Genomic DNA, 12,537 nt, shown 5'->3' on the forward strand with positions numbered 1-12,537 from the left:
TTCATGAGTCAAATGTAGGAGCGAAGACAAAATTAATATTTTAATAACCTTAAGCACCAGGGGCATTACTAAAAATGGTTAAAGAATACATTGATCTGCTTACATTTTAGTTTCAGTTAGGGGAAGAGGAGTTAATGTCAAACTTACAAATAACTAAAGCTGTACAATTCTATTCTAAAAGGTAAGTTGAACATTATGTGCACAGGGTTGTTTAAGTCACAGCACAACTGTTAAACCATACATTGAGGTAACCTATACAGAACAAAACATTTCTATATCGACCTTATGGCTAGAAACCAGCCTCTTGAAAAATAAGCTTCAGCTGATCTGGGGAGAGGCAGTTAGAACCGTCGGGGTGCTCCTTTGAAGGGCTTGAATCCACCAACACTGGACATGGAACTGTTGGTGATCTGCACGATTCTGTTCATTGCAGAGGAAGAGTGGCTGGAGAAACAAAAATACATTTCTGCCTAAAACAGTGTCGCATACAGTAATGAGTAAATACATAGCTCAAATATGGCTTCTACCAGAACACTTTTATACATGATTCATTGGAATTTTGTACATTTTTCTTAGTTTACTGGGGTATTTGGAAGTGGCGGTATGGAAAAACCATGGCTAATACCGTTGAATTTGAATCTACTTTAAATACCTACAGTCAACTTGTGGTCATGAAGCGTACTGGTAGTCCCCAGTCACAGTGTTTGTTTACAAGCACACAAGAGACCGGAGCCTTGTGAGTCAATCATTTGTGTAGCACACGCCAGGTGATCTAGTTATCTTAGAACTGTATAAAATGTGCTAAATGCTCTGTAGTTGTGCATTTGGTTTGCTAGTTAGCCTCTTTCAAAACCAAGCTTTGCTTGGTAACAGCAGAGAATCCCCCTCCTGGATCAAGAGCCTTGCTGTCTAATATTTGCTTTGTGGATGCAGCAAACTGTTGAGCATTTTTAGTTACTTGTATAACTTTGAGCTGGGATGTCTGTCCTGCAAATACTTTAGGTCAGAGACTGTATAAAATGTTCAATGTTGTATTTAGTTAGCATTCTCTATGGAATATTCCAGAGGCGCAGTGGGGTTTGAAAATAGCACTCCTTGTGTTCCGTGTAAGTATTACGGCATGGAAACATGGATGTCACCCAAGTCTAATTTATAGTGCTCAGACAAGTCCAGTACACATGATTCATTTCAGCCACAACTATTACAGACTAAATCCACCCCTCCTATCTCCATAGACCACCTGCTCTTGATTTCCTTGTGCCATTTATTTTTCAGCTGTTCTGTGATGTCTTACACAGATTCTCAGACCTTTCTAAAATGGGATATTAAAAATATATATTTTTGTTGTTGATTGATTGACTATGGCTTTCCTGATCACCCAACAGTGCTATTTGTAGGGCTCATTTTGGAACAATGTTATGACTGTTTAACCACTCCTGAACCTGTGGCCAGAAACAGGCTACACAGGAGCAATACCAGAATAAGTGGTCAAATTGGTTGTATGCCCAATATACATAACATTCTTCTTTTGGTGGCAAGAATATTGTATAATAATTTAAATAGAAAAACTTAGTTTTGAGTATCAGTTTATAAACCATGTGCCATGGAATCAGCACATCAGAAATATCTTCAAGTATTTTGCAACCTGTATGGTGCCATGGTCAACATTTTGGTCCTCAAATAAAACTGGTATATTTTTCTATTCATGACAATTTCTCTCTAATTTTGGTCTTTAATAAAGGCCAGACTAACAAGCTCCCCTTCTCCCCCTTCCACTTCCCGCCTCCATTTTTGCAGTAATGCACCAATCAGTTGGTTGTCATTTTAGATAGAGCTAACAATTCCACATATTTGTGTTAACAGCACATGTGACATAACTCCACCTTTCCTATTCATAATATTCTTAACATATATTTTTTTAATCAATTAGTATATTTGAGTTTAACCATATTTGTTCAGTCTTTTCTGGGGGATGAAACTGGAATTGCAACCAGCGTTGCAAAGCTCGTTTCAGAAAGGGTAATATTTACAAAAAAAGGTTCCAATTTCAATGAACTAAAAGTGAGAAGTTGTAATCTGGATAAAGAGAAAAGTACAGTCTTAATGTAACGGCAGTGAATACCTTGAGTGTGGGGCCATCATGCTGCCACGGCTGTCTCCCATCCTGCGGCTGTCTGGGAAGCCCCCTCCCTGCGATCCAGCCCCACCATGCCACTCCTTTCTGGGGGCCGGCTGGTCCCGGCCATGCCGCTCCACCACCACCTGGCGGCTAGAGCTGAAATGCTGGGTAGAGAAAGGGGAGATTGTAGTTATGAATTCCCTATCTGAAATGTAACTAAAATAGAGGAAATGGAGGGTATTGAATGTGTAGATTTAGATATGGGGGAATTTGTGAGGTGCTGACCTGGTCTGCCATGGCCATGGGTCTTCCTCCATCCCGGCCACTGAAGTTGGATCTTCCTCGGCTAACTGAGGAGCCTCCTCTGAGAGCAGGCCCCTGGCCATCTCTGCCTGAACGCTCTGGCCGCATACCTCCGGTACGCACAGCTCCACTACATAACCACAAAGACGGGACGATTACCACACGGATTACAACAAAAAGGTCATTGTCTACAAACTTAAACAAGCACACTAGGCATCTATCCATTCTGACCGTATGTCCCCCTTAGGTGCACTCATGCCGCCGTCATTCTTCCATCCTGCATGCCCAGTATGAGTAGCGTGCCCGGTGCCTCTGGGGGAGCGGCTGGTATGAGACATGGGTGCTCTGCCCCCTGCTGGCCGCTCCGGCATGGGCGCGGCCCGGCGCTCGTCCCTGTCTCGGATCTCTCTGCGGTCTGTGTCACGGATGTCTGCGCGTGGAGTTGGAGGAGGCTCGGCCCTGCGGACAGTCTCAAAGTTCTTGGGGTAGCGCTCAAACGCAGAGCTGTCCCTGCGAGCAGCGGGGCGGGACTTCTTGGCCTCAGGCTCACTGTTGAAGCGGTTACGCCTGAAAACCCCCCACACCCAAAATGGATTGTCAGATTCTGTCAAGAGCTGACTGTTACTGGAGGGGGATAGACATGAAACTGCTATGTGGGCTGTGTGTAGTTTGCTCTTTGCCAGTTCAGGTTCAGGTTGCTTTATTTGCAAAAAGCACTATGTAAATAAGAGGGCTTATCAAAGAGGGCCCACCTCTCAATGGTGTTGGGCTCAACGGCTGCAGCCTCAGGGAAGCCTCTGCCCCTCTCCCGGGGGCTGAACTCAGTAAAGCGGTTCTGCTGGCGGTTGTAGTCCGAGCCCTGGTTGACACGGCCCTCGGACTCGGGCTGGATCTTCTTGTTGCCATTCCAGTAGGGATCATTCCTCCGGCTGAAACATTCAATGGAGAATATTTTAACTGGGCGACAAGTAAACTGGTGTGGAATGCCACTTTTTGAGCTTGGTCAGATATGATACCAAAATGTATCTTTCACTTGGTCAAATTGACATCTACTGGTCATGTCTGAGACCAAGCATCCCTGTAGGCCGTGGGATGCAGACAGACCAGGATAGTATGGGAGACAAGTCTGTGTGCGGGGGGGGGAGGGCGACAAAGCAGTACTGCACAAGCTGCTCTGTAACCTATCCTGCAACTTCATGGACATAATGGTGGAAATCGGGTTGTCCACGATCAAAGCCTCAACTACACAGAGCAAACCCCGGACAAACATCCCATCCCCAACTAGTGTGGCCTTGTGTACCTATGGTCCACATCGCGGCCTCTCTTCAGGTTGTTTCTCTTCTCCTGCTCGTAGCGAAGCTGCTCCTGCTGCCTCCTCAGCTCCTCCCGCTCACGAGCCATACGCTCCGCCTCTTTTCGCCGCTCCTGCATCACAGAGATATAAAACCAGCATTACATCATCAATCCACTAAATTGTTTGCTCACAATTAGCTGCTCAAAAATGCTCCTAAGAGCCTTTGAAAAAGCACCAGAATGAACCATGAGTAAACAACTCACCTTCCTCCTGTCGTTTTTTACAAAAATCAACTAAGGTACAGCCTTGAAGACTAAACATCCTTAATGATTTGAGTCCAAGCACCTGCTCTATGCGGATCCTTTCCCTCTCCAGCCTTTCCCTCTCCATGCGCTCCCTCTCCAGTTTCTGCCTCTCCACCTCAAGCCTCTGGCGTTCCCGGAGCAGGTTCTCTCTCTCCTCCCGCTCCCTTATCAGACTGATACGCTCACGCTCCCGGCGTTCCCGCTCCGCTATCTCAAGCCGCCTGACGGGACAGGAAGTCACAGAAACATTAGTACCCAGCATCCTTACAGTACTAAAGGGTAGAACAATTACAGTAAGAGTTTGTGTTTCATGCTGACCTGCGGAGCTCCACAGCCCTGCGGACGCGCTCCAGCCGGACCATACGCTCACGCAACCTCTGCTCTTTCATCTTCTCAAAGGGGAGGATGTCTTTGCTGCCTCCCTTGTTGGGGAAAACTCTAACTCTATTCATATCCATCTAGGAAAGACAAGCATGTAGAGGTGAACTATGAAAAAGAAAGTTCCATGATCAAACTGTCGGATAGAAAAAAACCTGCGACAAACCTCTTCGGGAGGCATGAAATATCTGGGTCTCCGCTGCATCATGCTGTTGTTGTTGGTAGTGAAACCCGGCTTGTCAAATCTCCCCCTCCTGAACGGTGGTCTCACTTTGTTGAGGTCTCCTTTGGCATGATCAATCACCACCATCTTGCCAGGGCTCTTGGTCCCTACACAATACAGGACAGAGGTTAATTTTTACTACTCTACCCATCAACACAATACATAAAAAGGACCCTGAGATAGGGAGCATACATACTTCCACCATGCTTTTTATCATCTTTCTTGGAGGCATCTGGGCCTGAGCTGGATGTTGTGCTTTTGGACTCCTGCTTCTTGGATGAATCCTTGCCGTCTTTGTCTGATGGCTTGTCAGACTTCTTCTCCTCTTTTTTGGAGGATGGCTGGGTTCTTTAGGGGGGAAAAAAGAGCAGACAAATTAATATTTCTTTCAAATTTCCCCATTCTGAAAAAGACAGATTGTGTTTCTTCCTCACTTACTTGCTAGTCTTGCTTGTCGACGCACTACGTTTGTCACTTGATTTGATTGAGCTGGTTTTGTCATCTGATTCCTTCTTTGAAGGTTCTTTCTTGAAGGGATCACTTTTAACCTGAAAAGACAAAAAAATACTCCGTCACAGTATTTAAAGGCTACGTCACAATTCTGAAGCAATGTAATTTTAATTAATTGAAGAACAAAGGACCATGAACCTCTTTTCTCCCTACAACGAAAATGACAGAACGCATGTTGGCTCAATGGCTCAGAAGAGAATGGCAGCCAATGTTGTTCTGCAGAAAACTCTCAAAATGGCATCTTAAAACCTTCAGAACTCTTGACGTTTCTATGACGTCACAAAAGATAGAAGTCAGAGAAAAGATTCTGAACTGTAAAATTGTAATCGTTCTCTGAACATTCTAGCTGAACAAGGTGCAAAACAATGGTTTGTCAGCTTACCCTTTCAACAGATATCTGCTGGCCGTGGAGTTCTGTGCGGTCCAGGTGGGAGATGCACCTTCCCACCTCTGCACTGGAAGACATTGTCACCAAGCCATAACATTTGGCTCCAGGACTGCGAGCATTAGTAACCACTTTGGCACTAAAAACCTGCGGAGAGAGGAATTTGTTTAGGGGCGGAGCAACTACATGCTGCTTGTAGAGGGTTGGGTTAAATGCGTTAGACACATTTCAGTTGAATGCATTCAGTTCTACAACTGACTAGGTATCCCCCTTTCCCTTAGTAAAACAGTCAATTGTTTCCAATAAGTCAAAGCAAAACCATGACACCCATACAGTAAGAAACATCCAACCCCAGTACCCCACCACAAGAAACCGTTTACGGATGTTTTAAGCTCTAGGTTTACCTTCCCATATTTGCCAAAGAGATTTTTCAAATCAGCTGCTTTGGTGTTGGAGGACAGGCCGCTCACCCATATGTTTCGAGTGGAGCTGCTTGCACTGCTACTGCTGATACTTCCTGAAATGGTTGTTTAAAAACATACATGCATGCACTGTAGAGGCTTTTACATGTAAAATGTCTACACATTGTACAAACTAATCTATAAGAGCCTAATGTTACTTACCGGTAAGAATTAAATTAAATGCAGGTGCTTTTGACAAAATGAAATCATTTCAGACACCTTTAAAATGCCAAAGAAATGTACTTTTTAGATATGTGAAGAAAACTGGGTAATACGGCACATTACACCAGTGGTACTAAAATTCACAGATCAATTGTTTGTTCTGACGCTTGAGAAAATAATGCCATTTTGGCTGTCCAGTCAATACTGCACATTGATTACATGCACTACATAAAGACCTATGCTTGACCATCGTCTGATCATTAGTAGTGACGTCTTGTGAAATGTATCTGTAAAATGCTTACCTTTGTCATCTTTTGTGGCCTTTCCATCTCTGTCCTTTGAAGAACTACAAAGCAGATTTCACAACAAATAAAAAGAAACAAGAGATGAGTGCCAGTATATGAAATCCCCTGCGGAATATGACGTAGACCAGGGCAAACAATTTTTTTTTGTCAAAAAAGAAAAACACTTTTCCTGTATGGATGTATTTTTTTTATCCCCACGGGCAAGGCTTGCATTTGGACAAAACTCCCATAATGGCCTTTTTCATTGATTTCCCACGGGTGATATGGGTCATGTTCTCAGCCAATTTACTCCCTGGACCAATGAAATCTTCAGTATTGCGTTCGACTTCACAGCGAATCATTTCATATGTTTCTGACAAACTGACATCACAGGGACTACTGCCCCTTTAAAAAAGCCCTACGTGGGAACTGGAAAAGGCAAACGTGCTGGAAAGGTGAAAGTAACATCTGTTTTCAGCTCCTGGTTAATGACACAAATTCAGAAAAACAACCAAATGAAAGTAACAAATGGGAGGCTCATTAGGTACATCAATGAACATTTCTCATTAGGAAAAAAAGTTATAAAAATCTTGAGGCTACCCACAATGCTGCGTTCACAGTGAGCTGGAACTTGGTAGTAGTATCTTAAAGAACTGACATAGCTAGAAAGACAAACCTCTTTCCTTGACCTGATGCCCCAGTAGACGAGGGGCCTTTCTTCCCAGAATCCTTGTCTTTGTCTCCCATTTCAGCTTTCTTCGAGGCCTCTCTGCTTTCCTTCTTAGAGGAGTCAACCTTCGTCCCGTCATCCTTCTTACCATCTTTATGGCCTTCCACTTCCATCTTCATGGCATCCTTGGGGCTCGTCTCAGCAGAGGCCTCTGGCTCGTCACAGCCCTTGTCTGCCTCTGAATCTGGAAGTTTCACATGTTTACCTGTTTCCAGGAGGTCATCACCATCAACATCCAGCGTGATGGCATCTTCATTCTGGAGTGTGACGGATATGTTATCGTCCTCGTCTTCTTTAGCGGAGACGGCAACTTCAGTTTCGATCTCCTCCACTTGTTCGGCCTCCGCCTCGACTTCTGCCTCAACGTCCTCACTGGGTGGAGGTTTAGAATTTTCGCGAGTACCATCATCTGTATCAGTTACATCTGAGGGATTTAATAAGGATAAAACATGGCAAAAAAATAATGTTTAACATTGACATGTCTGTTACTTGACCTAGAAAGTAGAATAGAAAGCAAGTTTAGTATCAGTGGTCATCGAAGGGTAGACGATCACAGGAACAACAAAACATACATTCCTCATTGAAAAATGGTGGTGCGGTTCAATAATCTTCATGTCATTTTCACCACCAATACTTCTTTTGCGATCCTTACAGTTATGAGTACTGTACAGTGAAGGTACTCTTCGATGCTCCTGTCATTAGGAGCTCCATTCCAGTTCTTCAGTTTGAAGAGAGGGCATTTGAACAAATGAAATGAAAAGAGCATCTGTCCCAACTTCTTCCGTAACCCCCCAAAAAATCTGTGCCCAAAGCCATGGAGGTCAAATTCAGTCTCATTTGATGACCGTTCTACTGCCGAGGGCTCTTCCATCATAGTCTTTAAGGTCATCTCCCATGTCTTCTTTCCCTCATAAAAGTCTGTCTTATTAAGTGACTTGGGATGGTTGACAAAAAATAGATGTCATCTTTAATTGTCCTTGTGACTGTAGTGACTGGCTCAAGTCCTTAGCAAATGTGTCCTCAAGACTGTACATCATGTCCTGGTTGGTCTTTGAGCATTCCCAGTGATGATTTCTTCTCTCCGTCTGAGACATCTGTACTGCAGTTGGATGCTACAGGAAGATGGGCCCCAATGGGCAGGAGTCCCCCATGGTATCATCAGCGCACACTGGATCTCCCTCTAACTCAGCTTGACTTCTTCCGGCATACCTTTCCCTCACCTTGAAGAAGCCTGTTGATTCCTGGGCTTTTTATCTTGAGAGAATGTACTATGCAGTCTGTATGGTTGTTGGAGCCCCATTGCATCTCAGGCCTGGAAGAGTAGGTAACATCCCACAGTACTGTGACAAAAATAAGCAAGTCCTCCACAAACAGGCTTGCTGAGTATCCAGCCAGCAGACAAAAGAAATGGAAGGCATAAAGGAGAGAGGGGGCATAGCAGATTCTTACCTTCACACAAAGGGGGCTACCTGCAACCCCCCCCTCAAAAAAAGTAATCTATTCAATAGGGTGTGAAAACAAACATACCTTCTTCTATGTCATCCTCGTCTCCCTCCTGATAAAAAGACAAATGTGAAAGGTAAATACACAAAGACAGTTTCAGTCTACTGCCTTACTAAAACCGGGTGAACCAATCTGAATACCAGCATTTTTTATCATCTGATCTGGGTATGGTAACCCAATAATCTCTAGTCTACTGTGAGTGGGGTAAACACAAACATACCACAAATGTAAACATATTCATGTGACACTAACCTTGGAAAAAGATTTGTTTTCCTTGGTAGGAGATTCCTCTTCCTTGGAGAAGGAGAAGTATTCCTCTTCCTTGGAGAAGGATTCTTCTTCCATTGGATTTTCAGTGTCAGAGTCCACTTTCTTTCCTAAAGTAATGGAGTCATATCAATCAAAATGAAAACAGAAATATTGAACAGTAATTTAAATATTAGGAATGTCAAATTACCTTTAGCTTTTGCATTTTTTCTATTAGGCGTGTCTGCTGGGAGTGGAATTTCAATTGTCTCTGCATCTCCACCTTCCTCCTCAATGGCCTGAGAAAGTTTTTTTAAAATAAAACACTATTGTAATTACTAGTCGTTTATCTGCTATTAATTTAGCTGCATGTCCCACCCTTATATTTAGACTCACAATGAAGTGTTTTACCATTTTCTTTTCAGGACAACCAGGGCTACAAGTAGAACACAAAACAACTGCATTCATGAGTTTTAATGACAGATCTAAAAAAAAAAAAAAAAAAAAAAATTGGTCCACTAAAGCATAAACCGGATAAAAATGAATTTATATGAATGCTGTAAGTACAGAAATTGTTCGCCCGCTGTGATATTAATATCCAACTAGTCAGTGACAACTGGAGTTTGTGACAACAACTATGTGAGCTTATTACAGTATTATAGACACCATGGAACAAGCTGCAAACACTCAAACTGGACAGTTTTATCTCAATCGCTTCATTCAAAGACTCAATCATGGACATGTACTGACAGTTGTGGCTGCTTTGTGTGATGTATTGTTGTCCCTACCTTCTTGACTGTGCCCAAGAATGTGTGTACCATGTTTTGTGCTGCTACTACGTTGTGTTGCCACCATGTTGTTATGTTGTGTTGCCACCATGCTGTTTTCAGGTGTTGCTGCCTTGCTATGTTGTTGTCTTAGGTCTGTCTTTATGTAGTGTTGTCTCTCTTGTTGTGTTTTGTCCTATATTTATATTCTATTTATGTATTTTTTCATCTCAGGCTCCGTCACCGCGGGAGGCCTTTTGGTAGGCAGTCATTGTGAATAAGAATTTGTTCTTAACTGACTTGCCTAGTTAAATAAAGGTTAAATAAAAAATGTCACTATGCTCTTCTCGGTAGAAGTAACCCTTAGCCTTCCAACAACTCTTATAGATAATAGTTTGTAGCGCAAACCATTCGGACTCTACAGACATTTTAGTAAAAATACACAGCCCTGGGGCCCGTTGGGATCCCCCCTTGTCTCAAACACCACTCTAGCTCAGCCACTCTTAATCACACAGAAGTATGTAGATCAAACACACTACGTTTAAAACGCACAACGGCGTTACTCATTGGGTTAAAAACTTTGTTAGTCATCAAATATGAGTTTTGATTTACAACTATCGTCATTTACTGCAGTCACCGCCAGGATGTACGTCCAAAAACGGTCTAAATACAAGCAACTGAAGAAGAAAACGCCTATTCCGCACCGCCAATGTAAATCACTCACATCCCAAGGATCCCTGATAGCACTAACCTTACTGCCATGGACAAGTCGGACGTCTACAACAGCTCAATACATTGCAGTTGCCGAATAGGCATTGTTTATTCCTACATACCGGTTTGTCACTAGTTGCCACAGACAAAGTCATAAGCCCCGCCTATTTATACAATTTAACTTAAAATCTCATTTTAAACATAGCAGCGAACCCTACGCATAACCCCAATTTAATGGTTAACGGTGCAGTTTAAGGTGATGGAGGGCAATTATTATTTTTGTTTTTTTTATGAGCATGGCCTTATTTCTATTACAGCATATTTGATGACCGTCATTCATATTCCATTCACCCAGCTCAATGTAACATTGATAGGTTTAGCTACTACATAATATTTACTATAGGGGATATTCAAGTAGTATCTTAACTCTTATTAAAAGTGCTTTGTTTATCAAGGTATTGTAAGTAAGCATTTCACGGTAAGGTCTACATTGGTTTTATTCTGCGCCCGTGAAAAATAAAAGTTTTTTAATTTTTTATTGTAGACATTAGTTAACTCTGATCAAGGTATTTCGCGAAATGAGTTAGCTAGTTAACGTGTGGATGTGCTGTGGGCTTAAAGCAACCTAGTTTTCTAAAGGAGACATGTAACTTGCTAGGTAGCTATGCACATGCTGAATGCGATAGATGTCATGGCCAGCTAACATTCGTTACCAACGACCCCACACTGACTGCATCGATGCAGGACAGTGGGCTACCTTGTCAACCTGAAGCTGCAAAGCCAGGCCGCGAGCACGCAGTTGGAAAACAAGACAGCATCCAACGGTAACGTTAGCTAGCAGGCTAAACATCTTAGTTGGCAACTACGAAAAAAGCAAGCTGTACATAGATAGACATTCATCCCATAACATGTTGGATAGCAAACCAGTAGCTAAACTAGCTGGCAGCAGTTGAGGGCGGACTCAATCAAATTCGTACAACTGTTTGGTAGCTAACATTAGCTAGCGTCCGTTAGCTTTGCGTTCGCCATGTACAAATACATTGAGCTCGTTACCTGTTTCAGCCTGGCAATTAGAACATTCTTCACACCTGTGACATCTAAATTCCTTCGCTTGAGTTCAGATTTGAGATCTATAACTCGTAAATCGGTTATTTTCTTTGACTCCGTTGAAATGGCACCCGACGCCATTTTACCTCGCTGGATGTGTTATTATAAAATTGTGTGTGCAGAAGGGAAGCACGCATGCTCACGCAATGGCCCCAAAGTTGTTCTTCTCAAAATGTGTATTGGCGGATCGCAACCAACTGAAGTATGCATACACTGCCAACTACTGTACTGGAGTGGGACGCTGGTCACGGCGTCCTTATTCGTCTATCTTCTTCTATGATATCATGGCGGTCCGCAAACAAACGTATAAAGCGCATGCCGCCACCTTATTAACACAGATAGTAGCACATCTTTGTTATTAATCTATTTCTCTTATCAAGCCCTTTGTTTCCACCTACTGTTCTGGAGTGTAAATTCATTACACTGTGTGACACAAAAGGGAAGATAAATCACTACCAACTAACCCTACATCCATTAAAACCTCACCCTTATTCCACAATGTAGCCCTATCTGATCCTACACCAGGTTGGCAGCCTGGGAGGACTGGACACTATCGTTCAACACACCTTGTAACTCCTCTGCAACAAAATCTTGTACACCCAAGTACTTCTCTGCAGCTGCCACCCCAACATCTATTTTCTGTGATTTACGTTACATTTCTGCGGTACAGTTTACAACCATGGCTATGAATGCTAAGCACCCAACCATACTGAAACCTATGTTATTCCTATTAATTCAATTCAAAAAGGCCTTATTGGCATGGAAAACATGTATTCTATTGCCAAAGCAAGTAAAATAAACCAAAGTGAGAAGACACAAAACAACAACAAAAACAATTAGAATTTTACAGTCAATATTGCATTCAAAAAGGTTTTAAAAAGATAAAGACATTTCGCAGTGGAGGCTGCTGAGGGGAGGACAGCTCATAATAATGGCTGGAACAGAGCAAATAGAATGGCATCAAACCATGTGTTTGATGTATTTGATGGCATTCCACTGATTCCACTCCAGTTATTACCACGAGCCCAACCTCCCTAATTAAGGTGCCA

General features: G+C 42.8%; 1 protein-coding gene across 2 annotated transcripts; it reads right to left on the bottom strand.

Moving 5' to 3' along the window:
* Positions 1–15: 15 nt before the first annotated feature.
* LOC135559057 (SAFB-like transcription modulator) lies at positions 16–11,641 on the bottom strand. Of its 2 annotated transcripts, XM_064993410.1 has the most exons (20): positions 11,435–11,495; positions 9,300–9,339; positions 9,115–9,202; positions 8,910–9,034; positions 8,682–8,709; positions 7,101–7,578; positions 6,443–6,486; positions 5,922–6,034; positions 5,515–5,664; positions 5,061–5,170; positions 4,819–4,970; positions 4,566–4,729; positions 4,340–4,479; positions 4,062–4,242; positions 3,723–3,847; positions 3,175–3,351; positions 2,654–2,989; positions 2,405–2,552; positions 2,123–2,283; positions 16–444 (listed from the first exon to the last, which is right to left on the bottom strand). In XM_064993410.1, the coding sequence occupies exons 2-20, from the start codon at positions 9,315–9,317 to the stop codon at positions 342–344; spliced, it is 2,841 nt and encodes a 946-aa protein (XP_064849482.1). In that variant the 5' UTR covers positions 9,318–9,339; positions 11,435–11,495; the 3' UTR covers positions 16–341. The 2 variants fall into 2 exon arrangements, with proteins under 2 accessions (XP_064849482.1, XP_064849473.1); XM_064993401.1 differs by lacking the exon at positions 9,300–9,339 and having other exon boundaries at positions 11,435–11,641.
* Between the last annotated feature and the right edge of the window lie 896 nt (positions 11,642–12,537).

This window comes from Oncorhynchus masou, chromosome 2 (genome assembly GCF_036934945.1).
Source record: "Oncorhynchus masou masou isolate Uvic2021 chromosome 2, UVic_Omas_1.1, whole genome shotgun sequence".
In the NCBI taxonomy this organism is placed as follows: Eukaryota; Metazoa; Chordata; class Actinopteri; order Salmoniformes; family Salmonidae; genus Oncorhynchus; species Oncorhynchus masou.